At 43.5% G+C, this 22216-nt stretch overlaps 1 protein-coding gene across 5 annotated transcripts; it reads right to left on the bottom strand.

Annotated features, from left to right (window-relative positions):
• Positions 1 to 1695: 1695 nt before the first annotated feature.
• On the bottom strand, positions 1696 to 20659 carry LOC147635941 (vacuolar-sorting receptor 3-like). 5 transcript variants are annotated; one of them, XM_086801347.1, is made up of 14 exons: positions 20407 to 20659; positions 19232 to 19577; positions 18042 to 18737; positions 17849 to 17937; positions 17682 to 17751; positions 17501 to 17584; positions 17283 to 17359; positions 17085 to 17166; positions 3679 to 3761; positions 3507 to 3573; positions 3284 to 3412; positions 2996 to 3105; positions 2762 to 2861; positions 1696 to 2131 (listed from the first exon to the last, which is right to left on the bottom strand). In XM_086801347.1, exons 2-13 carry the CDS (start codon positions 19539 to 19541, stop codon positions 2766 to 2768), a joined length of 1893 nt encoding a protein of 630 aa, XP_086657473.1. In that variant the 5' UTR covers positions 19542 to 19577; positions 20407 to 20659; the 3' UTR covers positions 1696 to 2131; positions 2762 to 2765. The 5 variants fall into 5 exon arrangements, with proteins under 5 accessions (XP_086657473.1, XP_086657475.1, XP_086657470.1 ...); XM_086801349.1 differs by having other exon boundaries at positions 20310 to 20590; XM_086801344.1 differs by having other exon boundaries at positions 3507 to 3761; positions 20407 to 20590.
• Positions 20660 to 22216: the final 1557 nt, after the last annotated feature.

Below are 22216 nucleotides of genomic sequence, written 5' to 3'. Positions count from 1 at the left end.
CAAAAGTAAGAACTCTCATAGCACAAAGGGGGATTGTGTCCATTCATTATGAAAAAATACCTTATATATAATTAGCCCTTATTCAGACGCCCAAAACTTACTAAGGCCTTAGATGGCCAATATCTCATAATGTACAACTTTTATAGTGCCTTTGCATGACACTTATTAATGTCCTCAAATGGAGGAGTATATTTGTTAATCCAAAATAGGATTAACACTACTATCTTCAACATCTTCATCATCCATCTAGACATGTATACTTATGATTATCAATACCTATAAATACCCATCTAAAGATTGACATGTATACTCGTAATTATCAATGCCTACAAATAGCCAACTAAAGATTAACATGTATACTCATGATTATCAATGCCTACAAATAGCCCATCTAAAGATAGGCAATGCATATTCAAATATAGTTACCATCTTTTGGTGAGTTGTAGAATATCCAACCACGCAAACATATAGTCTATCATGTACCGAGAATATTAACCATGTTCCCAAACTAACTCCCTATCACATGTGACCACATGTTTTATGTTGTTATCTAAACATACTCTTCAAGTCGTGACATTATTCATACATGCAAAACTACTATGATCTAAAGTAATGACTACCCATGTAGATTCACATTAACCATCATATGGTTGATTTTCATAACCTCTGCAACGCGTCTCCCATGTGTATCCATGTGTTAGGAACATACATCAAAGTATGCATGTCCTAGCTTCCACGTTGAAAACTATTTGAAGAAAACTAATCCGCATATGGGTCAAATGATAGCATACCCATTAACTGACATGCTAAAATGAAAGCACACACTAAGAGTTACCTAGCCATGCCATAAGATGCCAAAAGGACAAGCTACGACATTCCATCCATGTGCAACGTGATCTCTTTGGAGGTTTTCATGCTCCTTTGCCTTGCCATTCTATATATTTAACAAGGCTTTGGTGACATTGGTTGATGTAAAAAGGGTGGCTAAATTACGTCATGGGATGTGTGATATCTGGTTGGATTTTAGTGAGTGATACCATTAAGTTGATGAGCATAGGCTTCCCGAATTGTGGACCCTACGAAAAAAGAAGAGAGAAAGAGAAATCAGAATCCTCTAGAGTCAAGTAGAAGCGCTTAAAGAGCTCGGTGGTCCTCCTCCTTCCACATCTGTATGCACAAAATATTAGTTCAAACTACCTCTTTGACTAAAGGCAAACGCACAATATCATTGTCAACGCGAAGAAGGCTGGCCAAAAAACCTAATGAGGTGTAGCTCTTTTGCACATGAAATGTAACTTCTAATGTGGAGTCGGCTTGAATAAACTAATTTCAAACACGACGAGATGGACCTATAGACTCACACAAAAGCACCCTTAACATACATCATGATTTTATAGGGCAAAAACTAAACCACCAAGTGATGTTAACCCCAATCGGCAAAACTTGAATTCTCAAACTAAACACAAACTATAGCTCATCTGATCTTGCTACAAAGAGAAGTCAAGTATTTTTTTGTAGTTTTAATGAAGCTTTGGAGACCCTAAGAAACTAGAAAGAACATTGCATTTGATATTGTAGCATGAAAAATTCCTCAAAACCTGAAAACTTTTTGACCTTAAAACTAATCATTGAACTCTTTATCAAGCTTGAACACACACTCCAGCCTTGGAAGCCAAACAAGTGTACAATGTGATATAGGATCACCTAAAAGGAAAAACACTTTAAAGTTAAAATTTGATATTCAAACACATTGTAGAGCTCGACTCGCATACACGTGTGCCATAGTAATGGAATCACAGTATCCAAATACTAGATCAAGAGTGGGCGTTGGAAGAGCATCTACCACCCTCATATGTCTCATATTGACTCTATACATATGCTCTTCCACCCTCATATGTCTCATATTGACTCTATACATCTATCTAAACGCACAAAGCACTCTTCCTAAAAGACCATGCATTAAATTCCCAGTTTAATGAATATCTTGACATAAACTCAAAAAAAGAACAAAAGATAGCCAGAGTGCCTAATGCTTTTTGCAAAATTCATCAAAGGAGAGGCGTGTATATACAACACCCAAATTCTGATAGATATGTTTAAGGCTCTCTCACCTAAGGATTTCCTTGGGAATCTGCATAGTAAAAAAGAGTTTTTAAGTGTAAGCCAAAAGATCCAGGTCAAATGCTTCCTAGCACACCCCCAGACATTCATGCTGTACACATCACTGTCGTGGGTCATCAGAGAACTAGCCCTGATCACAGACATCAAATCGGGCTGCAGGAAGTCTCAGACTTTTCATTCTGTGCACTTGCCTGTCCCCATCTCAAAATTTACATGTGCCACAGATGAATTGTCACAAAATCCTCTACTTGTCTGTCAATATCACCTCAGAATGGTAATGCCTCCGTCAAAGCTCTGCTTGTATATTAGAATGGGCTAGGCTCACCTCCCCACGACAGTGACATTACGGAAAGTACATAAGTCTACAACTCTGTATCAGAAGATGACAAACCACTGACGCAGCTCATCATTTTCTGAGCCAGATTTGCATCCTCACCCTAGCACACCCCCACACATTCATGATGATGACCCATTGTAGCCTTGGAAAAGCTGCTTACAAACTTAAAAATGAGAAATGAAGCTTTTTCCATCGATGATTTCTTTCTTCTTCTTCTTCTTCTTCTTCTTCTTCTTCTTCTTCTTTTTCTTTTCTTTTTTTTTTTTTTTTTTTGGGGGGGGGGGGGTGTGGATAGGAATTTACCATACTAGTTCCCCTCTTGCAAATGATGGTGAATCTCATTCTGGCTATCCAGTGGCATATATTGGGCCATGATAGCTCTGATTTCAGAATCCATATATGACTGCAAAAGCAACAAAAAAACAATTTAATGTATATAAGATGATTGCATATTCAATAATCATGAATTGTGTCTATGACTCTATACTTTCAGTTTTATTATGGTTGCATAAACATGTTTGTGTGATTATTACATACCCGTAGTCTATATTTGTAGATGAGATATGAACCAGCAGCTGCAGTTGCAAGACTTAACAGAACTATGATTGAGATAACCCAACCAGCTCTCGACGTTCCTGGCTTCTTACCTGGCAATACTCATTCAAGGATACATAAGTTTTGCTAAAGATAACTGCCATCACAAAACGGCTTGTATCCAACTCTAAGGCCCATCAAGGAGTCCTGTGTACCCAGCCTGATTTACAAATCACACAAAAAAAAATGCATAACCAGCATGACATATTAGCTATTCAGCAGTGTACTTACTTATACATGCATCATGCTCTCTCATGTAAAGGAGGCCTCCTTGGCATTCACACTCAAAACTGCCCCAAGTATTTTTACAAGAACACTCTGGACATTGGCAAGCTGTCTTCTCTTTGCACTCATCAATGTCTGACAGGAATGGATAAGGAATTAGCTTTCAAAAATAAATTCATTATTTTATAAAGATCAAAGAATACAACACTGAAGGAGTTCAAAGCAATACCTTCACATGTACTGGTCCCATCACCTTTGAAACCAGGGGGACAGTCACAACCGGTCTGCTTTGAGTCCTGTAGCAGAAAAGAGTAGCATGATAAGCATCCGTTCACAATCAGCATAGGAAACACCCATAGATATCCATAGCAATAAAGGTAAATTTTTGGCATAAAGCTCACCGAGCACGCAGAGAAGGTCTTCCCATCTTTCGTCTCCTGCCAACATCCTCCATTTTGAATTTTACATCGCCCTTGCCCACTAGCTGAAAAACCAAAGACAAAAGATCAACTCATGAACCATTTTGTCAGCTCCCCCCCCCCAAACCCCCCTTCGCAAGTTCCCGAGTGTTTTGAACTATGCAGAAGTGATGTTTGTTAATCCCAAAATGGATACACGTCACTTCCACACCATACGTAAACCAAAGAGTTCGTCTGTACAATGGTCCTCTAATTGAACTTCCCACCAGCTCATGAGGACTCCAAGGGCTCTTGAAAAAGGGGCTAAGATTGATTAATTCAACCTTCCTGGATTTCATTGCTATGAATTGAACCTTTATTTAAGAAAAGTGAATTTGCCCCTGGTTGCCCTTGGGTTGTAGGAAGAATGACATAGAACCTACGTGGACCATCTCTAATGGGCCCATTACATACCGAAACCTCAATCGTGATTTGAGGGTGCACCCTCATCCCTCGGCTCTAGTGGTCGTCTGGCGACCTGGGCGTGGTCCAACCGTCCGCCACTCCCCATTCGCTCGGTCATCCAAAGTCAGGGCCTAGTGCTCTCCTGTCGAAGGGCCTGCCTCTCGCTCCACCCCCTCGTGAGGGTCAGCACAAGAACCGGGTGGAGGAACCACCGGAGGCGGTCTCCTGGACTGTCGCCGAGGGCAAGCTCTAGCTAGATGATCCATCTATCTGCAAATGAAGCATTGGCCTAGAAGGCCAGAATACTCCACGCATTGTTGTATGGGTCGCCCCACGGAGGCTAGGAATACATATACAATGCGGTACAAACTCCAGCGAGGCTACACAGATGCGTAGGGATGGAATCCCCGCTACCCTTGCAAGGGCCAAGGCAGCGGTAGGGGGGGACTCCATCACTCTCCTGATGGCACCACCAATCACCAGGAGAAGAGGAAGGTCCTCCTTCCTAATGTAAAGCTTTTATAGCTTAATTAACATGATTAAAACTTGATTAATGAACATAAGACAAATGCTGCAGGAAAAGACTGAATGATTGCATTGAGACAGGGGCCTTTCTTAAATAGAGGCCGAAAAGGTACAATTGAAGGGGCACATCCCTGTGAAGGGGTGTGTTTCTTGAATCAATAGTTATGTCCTTAGAATTTAGGGGTGTGTCTTTAATGAATAGGATAGTGACCCATGTGCAAGGGTGTGACCCTTCACAAGTGTCTTTACAATTAATGAGAGATTAAGGAGTAATTAGGGAGAGATTAAGAGAGTTAGTCACAATTGTGACATTCCCTCCCACTTAAAATAAGACTCCGGCTAAGAAGAGATGGTTGTCTTTGAAAGAATTCCCGAAGAAGTTCTGGATATTCCTGTAAGTCTTCATCACTTTGCCAAGTAGAGTCAGAATCATCAAGATGTCTCCATTTAACCAAAAATTCTGTAGTGAGCTTATGTCGTATTTCTTTTTGTCTGACATCAAGAATTGTCTCTGGAATTAAGAGTATGTGTTCATCTTTGATTTCTTAAATATAATCCAAAACATCTAAAACTGGAAAATCACTGTCCACAAACTTCTTGAGCCAAGAAATATGAAAAGTTGGATGAATTCTACCCCAAGAAATATGGAAAGTTGGATGAATTCTACCCCAAGAAGGCGGTAATTCCAACTTATAACTAAGAGATGAGTTCTTCTTAATAATAATACAAAAGGGTCCTTAATATCTTGGGCGAAGCTTTGGAAAGACTGATTTCACTGTCTTGTATCGATGAGGGGCAATATATAATAATACCAAGTCTCCTTCTTGAAATTCAATGTGACGACGATGCTTATTAGCTGTGCGCTGATATTGCTCTTGTACGCTGACCATCTTATCCTTAATCATAACAGAATATCTTGCATCTCTTAAATGAATTAGTCTGCTAAAGCCACTTTATGTTGAAGAACAAAGTTGGCAAGAACAAGGGGAGTATGGCCATAAGCTGCTTGAAAAGGTGTCATTCCAATAGCTGAATGATAAGAATTATTATAAGCAAATTCCACCAAAGGTAAATATTTTTCCCATGAAGCTAATCGAGACTGAACATAATGACGCAGCATTTCTTCCAGAATCTGATTAACTTGTTCCGTTTGTCCATCTGTCTGTGGATGATAAGCAGAGCTAAAGAGTAAATTCGTACCAAGAGACTTGAATATCAAAGTCCAAAAATGTCTTATAAACTTTGGATCTCGATCAGAAACTATAGATTTTGGCAACCCATGAAGTTTGAAGATATACTGTATGAACAGCATTGCAATATCCGAAGCCTGGGCTGCTTTCTTGCACGGAATTTGGCAACCCATGAAGTTTGAAGATATACTGTATGAACAGCATTGCAATATCCGAAGCCTGGGCTGCTTTCTTGCACGGAATGAAATGTGCCATCTTAGAAAATCTGTCAACCACCACAAGAATCTGTGTATTGCCTTTAGAAGAATGTGGCAATGAAGTGATAAAATCCAGACTATTACTTTCCCAGCGTTCATTGGGAACTGGAAGTGGTTGAAGAAGACCAGCTGTCTGCTAGCTTTCATACGTTGGCACGAAAGACATGCTGTGACAAACTTAATAACATCTTACTTCATTTGAGACCAATAGTATGTAGCTGTCAAAAGACGATACGTCTTGTTGATGCCTAGGTGTGTAGCATAAGTGACCTCGTGATGTTCTTTTACTAAGAGTCTTCGAACATGAGTATCATGAGGTACACAAATACGATCCTGATAATATAGTAAACCATCCACTAATGTATATGCAACATAAATCTTCAATTCAGGAGGAGTTGCATTCTAAGAATTGAGAATTCGAAATGCATTTTCAAAATCATGATCCTTTGAATAACGATCCTTGAAACTTTAAGGTCTATCTATTTCAACTGTAGAAATAGCCAAGACTGAAGCTGGCGGCATACGACTAAGAGCATCCGCAACCATTCGACCCAACGCGCTTGCCTAGCATTCATAACTAGCTGCGTGAAGATGTATTTCAAAGAATGATTATCTCTTTTCACCACTGAATCCGCACCAAGGAGAGAATGTTTCCATGCACGATAGGCATGAACAATAGCCAAAAATTCCTTGTCATATACTGGGTATCTTACTTGTCGCAGAGTACTTATGACTGTCAAATGCAATAGCACGTCCTTGTTGCATCAAGATGGCACCAGTGGCAATATCGGAAGCATCCGTATAAACATCAAAGGGGAGAGTAGGGTCAAGAATAGCCATGACAGGAGTTGTGGTCAAAGCTGTCTTTAAACTTTCAAAAGCTTGAGTTGCGGCTCGCAGCTTCAGTCCACTTGAATGCAGAAGCGGACTTTAAAGGTTCTATGAGAGGAGCAGCATTTTCTGAAAATCGATAAACCTTTGTGTGATAGAAGTTGGCAAGTCCCAAGTAAGAACGAACATCATGGATGTTGTGGGAGTTGGCCAATTAACAATAACCTGTATTTTCTTCGGATCCACAGAAATACCGTCTGCTAAAATAACATGTCCGAGGTACTCCAAGGATATCTTGAAGAATTCACTTCTACCTGGATTAATGTAAAGAGCATTGTCACGAAGCACCTGGAAAAGCACTTGGAAAACGATCTTAAGATGTGCCTTGTGTTCTTTCATATTACGACTGAACACCAAGATGTCGTCAAGATAGATAATAACGAACTTGTCCAGAAAGAAACGAAAAAGATCATTCATCAGACTCGTAAATGTTGCAGGGGCATTGGTTAACCCAAATGGCATGACCAGATACTCATAATGACCATATTTTGTGCGAAAAGCTATCTTATATTCATCACCTTCGCGAATGCGAATCTGATGATATCCAGACTTAAGATCAATTTTGGAGAAGACCTTTGCATGGACATGGAGCAATTGATCAAGCAATTCATCAATGCGCGGAAGAGGATACTTATTCTTGATAGTCAACTTATTAAGGGCACGATAGTCGATGCAAAGGTGCATATACTTATCCTTCTTTTTCACCAAAAGTACTGGAGCTCCAAAAGGGCTTTTGCTTGGTCGAATGTCCTTTCTCCAAAAGTTTAGTAAGTTGTCGTTGTATCTCCTGAGATTCCGTAAAAGAAACTCGATATGGAGCACGGGTACGGGGAGCACTGCCAGGAAGGAGATCAATAGCATGGTCGACTGGTCGCCGAGGTGGGAGAACCGCGCGAAGCTCCTGAGGAAAAAGATCCAAATATGGAGCAAAGAAAGGTTACTTGAGGTACATCATCTTCGTATCCATGTCCTCGGGAGGATCTTTGGTTGAATAGACCATTAAAAGTGCTGAGGAACAACCACTCTTGCGGACCCACCGTTTTGCTTGAAGAGCTGAAAGGATTTGTGTAGAGGGTTGGTCTCTCATGCCTTGGAGTGCCACAAGCTTATCATTTTGAGCAAATTGTATGGAATGGTTCCGGAAACTGATGAGGGGATCATATCGATACAACCATTCTTGACCAAGAATCATATCATAATGTGCCAAAGACATGACTTGGAAATCCAATTTGTCACGATAGTGCTGAATTCGAAAGGAGGTGTTTGGCAACGGTATTACACAAGGATGTGGAACCATCGGCAAGCTCTACTTCATAAATAACAGCACTTTGAGAAGTCTGAATCTTCAATCTCTGGGTCAAGGTGGTTCCCACAAAGTTATGAGAACACCCACTATTGATGAGCACATGAATGAGGTGATTGGAAATAGAACCTTAAAGAACCAAAACTTGAGTACACCGCTGGGGTAGCGGTGAAGAGGCAAATTGGGCTGTGGCGGTAGCAGTGATCAACCGAAGCATGTGCAATAGCATGGTGATTAACCGCACGCTTTCCTTCGTCAGCAACTGGGGGTTTCTCCTCGAAAGTGAAGGGTTCAGCATTAGAATTCTGTCAATGGGTTAGTCTTTTGGGACACTCAGACCAACGATGAGGTCCATAGAAAATTGTGCACAATCCTGTCTTTTGTTAATCCTGTCTTTTGTTAATCCCATGCAGAAGCAACAATGGAAGGACGAGGATTGCGAGATTGGTCACGTCCTTGGTCCCGTCCACGATCCGAATTGCGTGGTTGGAAGGACTAAGCTCCAGATGATCTTGAGCCTCCTGCTCTCTTCAGGAAATCATCATCATATACAAAAACTTGGTACCAATGTTATATGTTTAATTAACACAATCGACAAAGTCCACGTAAATCAAATTCTTATAGTTTGAAAAATCTTTGGCTCTATTACCTGTTGATTTTCATCACCCTCAAGCATGGATCTTGTCCACACAAAGGGATCGTGGACTTACTATCTTCATGCACAAATAGGTGCCAAAAATTTGCCTAGGGGTGGTTAGGTGACCATGCACCCACCACCACCCACATACGGTTAAGGGAGGGCTCCCCTCCCCACCATGGTCCAAGAGTGGGTGCCCATAATGAATGTCCACCCTAGAAAAGGGCACCATGAGATATTGGGAAGGCCGCCCACTCATTAATGAGTGTGGACTTGCAACCTTATAAAAAAACAAAGGTTAGAAATAATGCCATAAAATAAACAAATGGAATACACTTACCACCTGTTCACACGCAACAAAACTCGTCAGAAGACAAAGCAAACTTCACGACTCACTGGCAGGCGTCCCCGCTCAGTAAGTGGCACGTCAAACAAGCAAACACAAGAATACAGGTCACGCGAAAACAGTTCCAAGCATGCAAAACATGAATGCATGTGCAAACAATATCATGGACATATCTCCCGCTCATGGAACAAGTACTAAACATTCCTGTCGGGCACAGTGATGACACGACAGAAAGTATAAATACCGGTCTTCCTATGGAGTGACAATCCCATAGGTAAGACACAGATCCAAGCACGAGCCTCCCTATGGAGTGATAGTCCCATAGGCAAGACACGGCACAAATACTAGCTCTTCCATGGCGTGACAATCCCATGGATAGAACACAGTCCAAGTCATACACGGGTGGCACCAGTTTGGCTCCCGTCCATACGACACCATCCTGCTAACACATGGGTGGCACCAGTCTGGCTCCCGTCCATGTTATGCAAAATACTGGCCCCTTAACATGAGACACGGGCCTGGCCTCAAGTGAACAAGACACAAATCTGGAGACCCCCCATGCAAAGGGTGAGTCGGCCAGCTGTACGTGGTCAGCCACCTTTGCCTGCAACAAGCGACCCCTCTCCATTTTTTGGTGTGCAGGCAACCTTCCCTTGGCTTGCCCACAGGCGGCTACACACAGGTCTTCTTTACTCTTGCCCACAGGCGGCTATGCCCAGGCGCTGACCATCTTTCTTGCCCACAGGCGGCTGCGCACAGCTCTTCTTTACTCTTGCCCACAGGCGGCTGTGCCTAGGCACTGACCATCTCTCTTGCCCACAGGCGGCTACGCACAGGTTCCCCCATCTCTTGCCTTGCAGGCGGCTGCACACAGGTCTTCTCTCTCTTGCCCGCGCAGGCGGCTGTACTCACAGGTGATCTTCTCTCCTGCTTGCGCACAGGCAGACTACACAACAAGCGACTCTAGCTACCCATACTATCGGGTAGCTGCTGGCGATCCATCCTCTATCCCTCAAGCTGGCAGCAACAGCAGTAATTGAGACTTCTCCTTTCATACATGGGTGCCTAGTACTACTGAAGGCCATATTCATTGTTTTACAAGGTACATCGATTGAGACTCAAGCAAAGGTCTTTGGTGTAAATCTTACAAGGGATATTCATTGCTACTAACACCCGTTCGATGCCGGGTAGCCCAAGCTTTTGGAGAACCACGGTCCAGGGGTGCCGAGATCGGGAGAGCCAGGCGTTAGTACGGGAGCGCTTGTTTGTGTGTGGTCCTGGAACACCAGTGGGGCGCTCTCTGCGGATTCCAGTGAAGGCACGGGACCGTAGAGACTAAACTTCTTCAAGTGGATCGCTCTTCCTCGAACGTCTACTTCAAGTCTCTTGTTTGGTAACTATATTCATTTCAGTTGTACATGGACATCATCTGGTTCATTGAACCCATGGAGCATTGTATCACTTAAATACTCCCAATAATATATTATATATTGAGGGGGGGCTCGGCCCGTTCCGGCCCCAGTGCTGGTGTCCAGTGATCATCATTTCATTTCAGTTTTCAGTTGTTATTGAGTTGTCCATTTATATTGTGATATTTAAGTTGTGCTATTACGCGTGTGGGTGTCCAACGGAGTCTTCTCCCACTTGACGGGATCGGTTTCATTGGTATCAGAGCATGGTCATTTCCCTCTTCTTAGTGGGGGAACGAACCTGTGTTTTGGACATCCCGCTTCTAGCACACTTAACACAATGGGGACAGCCAAGGCAACCCTTTGGAAGTGCCTAATTCGAGGGGCCCATCAAGTGCCTCGCGTGGTTCTGATGCTTTGCAGGGAAGGCACAAGCCCCTTGAGAGGGTGAATGATAGTGATTCGAGGGGACAACCGTCTCGTGGAAAGACAGTTATGCAAGAAGAGGAGCCTAATGCAATGAGGGCTGAATTGGAGCATATGAGAAAGCTTTTGCAGGCAAAAGAGCAAGAGCTGAAATTCTTGCATGAAGATCCCCATGTGCAAAGTGCCATTGAAGCAAGAAAAGTCCATGCAATGGTGGACATGACTTTTGAGTCCATGGCACGAGAAGTGGGCAAGAAGCCAAGGGAGTTGGCACTTTCCTATCTCCTCCGCAAAGGTGATATCAAAGAGGGGAAAGATGGAAAGCTGAAATTCAGAAATCCACCTCGCTTGAAGCATGGAGATCCCGCATCTCAAAGGTTGAGGTCATTTATGCAAGGGAAGAGGTGACAGCCACCTCTCGTCATGCATCTTCTCCACAAGGCACAAAGGGTGACAGGTATATGTATGCTAGTGCTCGTGGAGGGCATGATGGTCACATGTATTCAAGGCATGTATCCCATGGAGGGGGTGACAGGTCTGCAAATAGAAGAGCTTTGCCTACTGAGTTGTCTCATGGAGAGACATTGCCTTATGCAGGAAGGTCACATGCATCTTATTTTCAGGTTCGTGGAGCACATGCCACCGTGCTTCATGAAACCTCCATGATGGCCCATGGAGCCCATGCAGAATAGGGCTACCCCGTTGGATAAGAGGAAAAGAAAAAGAGAGGTCCATGAGCCTCATGCCAGAAAGCTCGAGGAATTCAAAGCAGGTGACAAGTCCCTTAAGTTTGATGTTTTTCATGGAGAGTGACTTAGCAAGATAATCCTAGAATGGCATGTTGTCTTTTAGCCAACCAAATGACCTGGAGCTTCCAGAGTGTACCTTACGGAAATGTTTCTCTTGTGGCAGCAAAGAGCACATGTTTCCGACAATGCCCTGACCGCAAACCAAAGCATGAGGACAAGCAAACCAAGGCAAATGTGCATGCAGTTCTCGATGTGCAGGGAAACACAAAACATGATGGAAAAGAGCGGATGGTATGCAAAGCATGGGGTCAAATCAAGGATCAGCCCGCCTTATTTATGTTTGATGATTGTGCAACAGATAACTTCATCTCTAATCAGATGGCAGATGCCTTGGGTATTGAGGTTGAGAACATGGGACCTCAAATTGAAGCAGAAGCTGCCTTTGTTGGTAAAGAGGTGCAGGTTACCCCACTAATAGGGAAGTTGCGCATACATATCCAGGGTTACCTTGATCATGAGCATTTCTTGGTTGCACCACTTAATGGATGTGATGTATTGCTTGGCAAGCCATGGCATCATAGGCTTGAGCCCCGCAAAGAGTACAAGACAAACATGATTTCTTTTATGCATAGAGGCCGCATGCATGTCATTGATACCGGCAAGGAAGGGGATTCCATCCCACTTGTATCTCACATCCAGATTAATAAAGCAATGAAAAAGAGTCTTTCTGCGTACTTGGTTTTTGTTCGTGATAGCATTGAACCAAGTCATCAAAATGTGGATGCTTTGACTCACGATAGGCTGAATTTCCTTCATTCATTCAAAGATTGTTTTGCTGATGCATTGCCAGGTAAATTACCTCCTCAAAGGCCCGAGGATCATCGCATAGATCTTATGCCAGGCAGTTCTCCACCTAACAAACCCGCATATCGTGTAAGTGCCGCACAACAAGAAGAGATCATGAAGCAGGTTAATGAGCTTCTAGAGAAAGATTTGGTTCAGCCAAGTTCCTCACCTTATTGCTCTCCCGTGCTTCTTGTTCAAAAGAAAGACGGTTCATTCCGCATGTGTGTGGATTATAGAGCTTTAAATAAGCTCACCATCAAGAATAGATTTCCAATCCCGCGTATTGATGACATTTTGGATAAGCTTGATGGCTCGGCTTGTTTCAGCCGTCTTGACTTGAAGAGTGATTATCACCAAATACGAGTGGTGCCACAGGATGTCCACAAAACTGCATTCAGAACAGCTTTTGGGTTATATGAATTTTTGGTGATGTCTTTTGGTCTCACCAATGCCCCAGCCACATTCAATCGTATGATGGATAGGATATTCCGACCCCATCGCAAATTCACAGGTGTATTCTTTGACGACATCTTGGTTTTCTCCAAGAATGAGCAGGAACATAGAACTCATTCGGTCACAGTGTTCGAAGAGTTACGGAAGCATAAACTTTTCATTAATGCCAAGAAAAGTGAGTTCTTTCTTTCAGAGATACATTATTTGGGTCACATTGTATCCAAGGATGGAGTAAGAATGGATCCTGCCAAGTTAAAAACCATTCGGAATTGGCCAGAGTTGCAAACTGTACATCAAGTACGTAGTTTTCTCGGATTATGTTCATACTATAGGCGTTTCATAAGGCATTTTGCTATGATAGCCACCCCTCTACATGATCTCACAAAGAAGAAAGCCACTTTCAAATGGACTCCAAAGGAGCAGGATGCCTTCTTGCAACTCAAGCATGCTATCATATGTGGACCCGTATTCATTGTTCCCGACTTGCCAAGGTCATTCATAGTGGAATGTGATGCTTGTGGCGATTGTATAGGCACTATCCTAAATCAAGAAGGTCATGCAGTTGCATATGAGAGCCGTCGTCGTTTGCATGATGCTGAGCTTAATATGGATATCTATGAGAAAGTGCTCTTGGCTGTAATTCATGCCTTAAAGATATGGAAACATTATCTTCTTGGGGCTGAATTTATAGTCAAGATAGATCATCAAAGCTTGAGATACTTTCTATCTCAAACAAAGCTTTCGGAGAAGCAGATGAGAATGGCAAACTTTCTTTCCATGTTTCATTTTCAAATTGTACATACTCCGGGAAAGAAAAATGTGGTAGAGCAGATGCATTATCCAGGAGGCCTTATGTGGCTGCAGTTTCAGTAGCCTCTCATGGGAACTTTTTTTTTTTCGAGAAAAGATCCTTTCATTAGTTAAAAAAACGCCCACTGGGCTACAAAAACTCTCCTGCTCATAAGAAGGCAGAGCAAAGATCCAACCAAGGCAGCTAGGGAGACTCTCCCTAGGTGCAAAAAGGTACAAAGATCAGTACAAATAACTAAGAGCTATATCATACAATAGGAGGAGGGAAAAGCCAAACAGGTGGCCTGTAATGCCAGAGGGGGGTTCCCGCGTGTAGTGTATAGAAGGGGCCGCTGCGCCAAGTGGTGTGGAAGGCCTGGCGCCGCAAGATCGTCGCATCCGAGTCGCCCCGGATGCGGTCATACTGTCCGCGCAGGGTGTGGATCAGCTCCTGCCAAATCCCCCGAACAGTCTCTGCTCGTGGCTCCAGTCTCCCCTCAAAGGCCCTGAAACACCGGGCTCTCCAGGTGAACCAGATGGTGAGGCTGCTGAGGAGCTCCCATCGTAAATCCCTCTCCTGTATCCAGACGGCGGACGAGAAATCCGGTGAAGGAACAAGGCAAGGCTGGCCCCTAATGAATCTGATGGCCTGGCTGTCCTGCTCTGTCTCGTATCCCAGAGCAGGCCCTGACGATGTCGACCAAGCAGCGGCACCCCACATATACATGCCCTCTGGAGAGAGGGGGGCCAAAATACGCAACATCCTCAGTCAAATCTGTTGCGCCTGTGGACAGTCCCATAGGCAATGTCTCTGTGTCTCCAAAGGATGGCCGCATCGGCCACAGGCCGCCAGAAGACCACTATAGACAAGCCAGGTGCCAACTGCAGAGCCCCTGTGGGCAACCAGCCACCCACTGAAAATGCGCAGCATCCTCAGCCAAATCTGTTGCGCCTGTGGACAGTCCCATAGGCAGTGTCTCCGTGTCTCCAAAGGGTGGCCGCATCGGCCACAGGCCGCCAGAAGACCACTGTAGACAAGCCAGGTGCCAACTGCAGAGCCCATGTGGGCAACCAGCCACCACTGAAAAGTCGAGATCCTGTGTGCCTGTCTACTAGCCCAAAGCTTGGTCCAAAAATCCTCCAAGAACTCCTGTGAGAGTCCCTATAGCCGCCAATGCTCCGCTGCGGCTGGAGAGACCATCCTCCTCGCAGTCAAAATATGCCTCCCCAACCGAACAGTGTACTGGAAAAAGGTAATCTCTATGGCCTCGGGGGACGCATAAGGATCATGCCACTCGTACTCGCCAGGGTCCCACTGGAGCCGGGCCAAGGGGCGCACAGCATATGCCCAAATGCGCCAATCAGAGTCCACATCTGTAGGGTCTGGATCAGTATGCCGCTTCCGGGAAGCAGCGGCCACTACCCGTATCCTCTGAAAGATGCACTCTGCAACCAAAGGCGACTCCGCCTCCACTCTCTGAAGTCTGCCCTCATCCTGGATCTCATAGTAGAGGCATCTACCATCCTCAGTGCAAGCTCTGACAGCAATCAAGATCTCCATTTGTGTAAAGGCTCCCATCCTCTACTGAGGCCTGTCCTCCTCATCTCTATGAAGATCCATCGTATCTCTGGTGCCCAAGTGCCCCCTGCTAGAGGAGCCCTAGCCTGCAGTCGCTGAAAAAGAAGCTCCAAGCATCTTAAGCATCTATCTGCCTATTAAATTGCTGCATGAGCTTATGGACAGTGACTATGCAGATGACACAGCAGCCTTTGCAGAAATTTCAAGGCTTCTTTGAGCACCTTCCATTTTGTTGATCATCACAAAGTAGAAGGATTAAGTATTGCAGATGGCCCCAGTATGGGAAGGATTCATTTGGGATCCTCAGGGCACCTCCCTCAAGATATTAGTATAACAAGTAGTCACAAAAAATCAGCCCAATACAGCAATAAGGCCAGTTCTCAAGAGTATAAGTGCTGGACTTTTGTGAATCTAGATCTACCTTCGAGAATAGTTGTGATTCGTGAAGCAGGTCGTCCTTGTCATAGCTACTGGTGCTTCTAAAGATCGCACATTGGGCAGCTTTGCAACTATTCATGGTCTCTCTTGGAAGATGAATCCAGATCCAAAGTTGCTTGGGAGATTCCTAAGCATGAGGGAGGCTTGGGAATCATAGACCCTGATGTGCAGAGCAGAGCAGTTTTATATCCAGTAGTCCAGCTGGATGGTACTGCCTCTTCCATTAGGTACTAGGATGGCCTGACTAGGAAAGGCTTACTGCACAAATGGAATTTACAGATTGACTGCCATTTCCCTTTCTTTTTAAGGATCTTCTTCTAACAATTTTATCTATTGGTTGGGAGTCTTCTTAATTCGGTGTTCTCCTACAGGTTATTGGCTTACACTAGAATGTAAAGTCATCTTTCTCTGTTGAGAATGAGTGGAGATTAAGGAGACTGTACCTACGAGAGCCCATTCTTGATGGAGAGGTTTTACCTGCCCCCTAATGGTTGGAGGCTTGCAGTGGTAATTCTGTTTATTCAAACAGTGTCTTGTCAAACACTTGCAGTGTGGTCTGGGGGAGTGAGGATGGATTGACGCTTAGAGTACCCTCTAGATCATTCCATTCTTTGATACCACTGTCAAAAACGGGCACCTTATTCAGCTCGAGTCTTCTTGGCAGGGTCTACACTGCCATCACATTGACAGAACAATGTCACCAATTCTACAGAGACTTTCTTTTGGTGGAGACTTCAAAGCTTTGAAAGAAGACCGAAGGTCCTGCTGTCAACTCATGGGTGCGGTACTCATGTCACATAATGGGAGAGAGTCATTTATCTCACTCAGGGCAGCCTGGCTCATGGAGGCAGGGCCTCACATTTTCCTATGTGGACTGAGGCAGGATACAGAATATTCCAAAACCACCATGCATGCCACATTGTTCTGCAGAGTGGACACAGATTGGGTGATCATTAAAAGCTTGGAATGCATGGCAAGTTTCAAGATTTGCTGCACTGAGGCCATTGAGAGCACACAGACCTTACCTTTACAGTCCTATATGGTCAGATAATGCCCATATCCTAGCATCCATCTGAAGTAGGATACAAAATGCAGTGGAATCTTACCCTCACAAGAACTGTATCCGTCTCCTTGAAACTGTACACTATCAACCAATGGGCATTCGCATACTCTTCCCCGGAAAGTGTCCTGCAATTTTTTTTTTGCTTAGTACTCAAATAGGGTGATTAAAATGACCATGTAGCAAGAAGAAGTTCCAGGAAAATCTACATCAAAGCAAGAGAAAAAGCATAGGTGGCACATACCTTGCAAGCTGTTACGTTTGCTTTTAAATTCTGCCAGCACCCGCCATTGTTTGTTAAACATTCATTTGTTTCCATGTCTGAGGTCAAATGATCACAAAACATCTCATCAGTGAGCATTGAAGAGTAAGCACATTGAGGGATTAATGCTTGCAAGATGACAAAGAGACCCAAGGCAGCAGGTGCAAAACAGATAATAATACAGCAGTATGGCAAGAGACCTGGACTCAGGCAGACAGTTGGCTCCGTTTTTTCTTCAAAGCCTGCACATATCGCCTTCAGAATTGCTCCTTTGTCTAGTTTCCCTGGACATAACATCAATAAAAAAGAGAGAACCTTGAGAAAATTTCATGGTTGATGGCTTAGGATGATCACATGCTATTCCAACAAAGATACATTTACCTCGATATTGCACGTTGTTTATGATCAAAGTAGGCAACATGGTGACGTCTCCTCGAGAGCCATGCCCAATCTTAGTTTCACGACAAGAAAAAAGAGGGGAGGGGGGGTAAGGCAGAGTGTGAACGCAAAATGAATAATAGATATTGTGGAGTCTAGAGAGCACACACCTGCGCCTCTTGTTCTCTTTTCAAAATTGTGTTCTCTGTGTCGGCTTCTGGATCACCCATACAGGCACGTACCTTTTTCACATCAAGTCCTATGTGAGAGCAAACCAACCACAATGAGCTTCTGCATGTTAAGTTCCACAGCCCTCAATCACCACAAGATATCCTGTCTAGTAGTAGTTTGAAGAGGACACACCTAGTGAAGTGATCACTTGTTCGGCGCACTCCTGGTTGTACTTCTTCTCCGACATCGGACACCTGATCTGAAAATCCGTAACATAGTCCCACCAGACCCACAACCGGCTGGATGATTCGTTCGCCACTCTGTAGACACACAGCTGCCGTAAATTTTCTGTTACCACATCCTTGCCGTCATAACCTTGGTCGAAATCTTGCTCTGGGTCGGGTGCACAATATCTGCCCTTGTTGATGCACTGAGATCTGCATTGCCTGCTGGTAACAAACGCCTCAGGACAATACCATGTGATGTAATGTGGGGTGAAAAGTGTGTATCCTCCCTTCTCGAGTAGCTGTGCAGCTCCTTTGAAACTCTTTACGAACTCTATTTGAGAATCACATCTCGGACCACATTCATCGTTGCTATTAGTCCACAGTTCATACTCCACCCGATCATCAGGATGTGGGACAGATTCCCTCCAATCTAACTTGCAATTCACCATCTCGTTGTTGGCAATAGCTTTCTTGAGTTTGTCACCAAAGCTCTTCTCTATCAATGCAGATGGGATGGTGATATTTTGGAGGTACTTCTCTGCCGACTTGTCCTCAGTGGGAGAGTCCATGGTGATCAAAGGTTCATCTCTGTCATCTGCCACAAGTACCGCAGCTGCTCCGGCATTTTGTGCATTCCAAACTTTCAAGGCAAAGTAGCATTCTGCAAGAAAAACAGCTTTTGAGTTTTATCCCAGCTGGTTAGAGTCCCACCAACGTGCAAAACCATGCTTTATGCAACCCCCTTACACTGGTCAAACAAGACCGCAGTTCTTTCGCATCATTAGGGTGCATGGCTGCCAATATGCAAGTGCACAATTGCCCCCTGTCATGCATGTGCATCTTCCTTTCATACACTTGCACGTGGGAACGATTGTGCATGTGTGTCTGCCCCCTGTGTGTTCTCAGTGCTCACCACACTTGCGCCAACTTGAAACACTAGTCAATTTCAACCATATTTGCATAGAGGGGGCAGAAAATCTATGCTTTCCTCTCCTGGTTCAACAAAAGAGAGTAACAGCCTAATTTGGTGTACAAGAGGCACATGCAACAGGCTACAGATTCGGATCCGAACCCTGCTAACAGACATGCTTACCATGCATGTATTCCTTTCATGCATACACCACACACTCACATATGATAACAACAAAAAATTACCTCCTCTGTCTACCACCACGATCATGGGAAGACCACCCTGGTGAGACCGGAACTTGTCCGTTGAACCAAAATCATTGCAAGAATAGGAGTTCTCTTTTGCATAGATGACAGTTCCAGCCAGAGTTCCACCGTATTGGGGCACACCAAAATTTCCAATGGCACTATCATAGGTACCCCTGAGATAGTCAGGAGAGCTGACAGTGAGACTGTTCTTTTCAACTACAAACCGCCCCCAGACTAGAGGGAATCCGATAAACAAACAAGCCAAGTAAGCACCCACATGGAAATAAAGCTTCTCTATTGCTGCCATGTGGGTGAAGGGCAGTAAGCTCTCGGTATCAAACAGCTGCAAACAAGCCAAAGCAATAACAGTTATTTTTAAAATGAGATCTTCAATAGGAAAAACATTAGACTCAATACAATACTACATAAACTGGTACCGTAAAAAAATGAATGATTTATGGAGAACAAATACAAAGATTAGCAATTATTGAAACACAAAGTTACATGTTTTATAAGAACCCCATACATATGTGGATGTGCATGTGCATGGATGTATACATATGTATACAAGTGTCTGCGTGTGTTCGTGCGTGCACATACACGCCCACACGCATGCGTGTGGCACACGTGCGCGCATGTCTGTGTGTGTGTGTGTGTGTGTGTGTGTGTGTGTGTGTGTGTGTGAACTCCAAAAACCAAATGAATAGAAGAGCAGAAAATTTCCACCAAATGCTGATGATTAAAAATGCCGAGTTCAATTGAATAAATAAAAAATCTGAAAGGTATTGATGAATTGCTTGACATCCAAAAAATATATATCTTTGATGGATTAATATGCAGCCAAAAAAAAAAAACCATAAATCGGGCTCTTTTTATGTTCGTGTTATTAAAACAGAAAGTTCTGCTCATAAGTCCATCGAAAAATTCAAATCTGAGAGCAGCTTCGTTTTTTCAACGAATTTGAAGAAGCTAGAAAACACCTAGTATTATCGAATTTTTTGGAAAAACAAATGTAATCAAATTTTAATACAGATTTGACATTTCAGAAAACTTAAAAATCGAATAATACAAAAACCTGCGATTAATCTGAGTCGAGGCGAGCTTCCATGCATAGAAATCGAACCCAGAAAAGGTGAAATAAAATCAAAGCAATTGAGATAATAGGATTAAACCTCGGTTTGGAGAAGATTAAGGACCGATGTGTCGATAAGCAGAAATGAGTCACGCTATCTGAATCTAATTGGCCTTCGCCATAGCCAGAGCTTCAAACTCCAAGTAGAAACTGATGACATGATGTGCAGAAAATGGTATTAGTGTTCTTTTCCAAAAGAGAGGATCTGGGCACGTTCACACCCAAGTCAATGGGGTCATTTGCCAAGTAAGCCTAGACATGGCAAAGACTAATTTCATTGTGGGGCCCGCCCACATACATGCATGACGTCACTGCCACTTCATTTTGCTCATCATTTTGTTCTTCTTTCAAAAAGATCGTATCGACCACACGACGTACCCTATGTACAGTGTAAAATGGGCCATGTGAATTTTACCAATGTGCACAGTTGCTTGGCATTTTCCATGTCACTTGCTTTCCCTCCGTACATCATGTTTTTTTTCTGGAGGAGCCCACATACATGTTTGACATCATCGTCGCACAATTAACATCATCGTTCTCTTCTTCTTCTTTCAAACACACCATAATGACCACAACTATGCCACTGTGCAGTGTAAAATGGGCACTCTACAGCGCTACCAATGTACATGGTGCTTGGCAATTTAACTTGCTTTCCCTCACTTAAAATCTCCAAAATAATATATCGCCATTTCTTGTCACATCATTAACATCGTCATTTTCTTCTTCTTCTTTCAAACGCATTGTAAGACAACCCATGATACTAACATTTTGCAGTGTAAAATGGGCACTATGAAGCACACTGTCATTTGCTTTCCCTCTCTTACAGATTCCAAAATAGTTTATCAAAATTTTCTCGCGTCATGATTTTTCTTTGAGGGGCCACATGCATACATGACACCATCGCCACATCATTAGCATCATCATTTTCTTGTTCTTCTTTTAAACACACCGTGATGACTACGCTACCATCTATGCGCAACAATGTCAAATGGGAACTCTGAAGCACTCACTACCAATGTGCATAATGTTTAGCAATTTTACATATCATTGGTTCTCTCTCTCTCTCTCTCTCTCTCTCTCTCTCTCTCTCTCTCTCTCTCTCTCTCTCTCTCTCTCTCTCTCTCTCTCTCTCTCTCTCTAAAATTCCAAATTAGTTCATCGTTATTTTCTCACGTTATGTTTCTAACATGTGCCTTGTATGAGCACTTTGTGGGTGGCATTTGTAGAAAAGGCCCAAGGAGGTATGATTCACAATGGCTTCACAAACATCAAGAAGGCCACAAACGAATTTGGTAAAAAACTACTCGTAAAAAAAAGGCCACAAGCTTATTTGGTAAAAAAATAACATGCCAAAAAAAAAAATTGGGGGGAATTTTATCTTCACATTGAGTATGCGTAGCTCCACTTAGAGCCCACATAATGTAGACATGTTTTTCAACATTTTCATGTGGTTAGGCTCATTCACCCCTTGAATAACCTACACACACACACACACAAACACACACACCCACAAAAACCAGTGTGCGAATAGAGGTTTTAGCCGGTGTGTGTAAATAGAGCTTTCTTGTGGATAGGCTTGAATAACCTTTTTTTTTTAATCAAAATGAGCCAGTGTGTGTAAATAGAGCTTTGAGCTTAGGTGCAATAATAAGTTGTGATTCTTTGGCTCCATCAAATAGTTATGTCTTTTTACTGTGCAAATCTTATGGAAGAGGGGACAAACAAGAGAGAAAGAGCCACGAACAAATGCAAGCCTTGTCCATGGACATGTCTTAAGGTTCTTAGCAACAACCACATTGCACCTCTTGTTCCCACCCATGAAATAGCCTTGCCTTTTAAACATTAAAGAT

Source organism: Cibotium barometz, chromosome 8 (assembly GCF_041138505.1).
Source record: "Cibotium barometz isolate CiBa-2024 chromosome 8, ASM4113850v1, whole genome shotgun sequence".
In the NCBI taxonomy this organism is placed as follows: domain Eukaryota; kingdom Viridiplantae; phylum Streptophyta; class Polypodiopsida; order Cyatheales; family Cibotiaceae; genus Cibotium; species Cibotium barometz.
Note: the sequence above shows the minus strand (reverse complement) of the source record. Positions and strands in the feature narration are given on the sequence as shown.

Coding starts and splice junctions, on each gene's coding strand:
- LOC147635941 (XM_086801344.1), bottom strand. CDS start 19,541: ATGGCAGCAATAGAGAAGCTTTATTTCCATGTGGGTGCTTACTTGGCT. Junction 17,360..17,500: donor AACTGTCTGCCTGAGTCCAG/GTCTCTTGCCAT, acceptor ATTTGACCTCAG/ACATGGAAACAAATGAATGT. Junction 17,167..17,282: donor CAAACGTAACAGCTTGCAAG/GTATGTGCCACC, acceptor AAAAAATTGCAG/GACACTTTCCGGGGAAGAGT.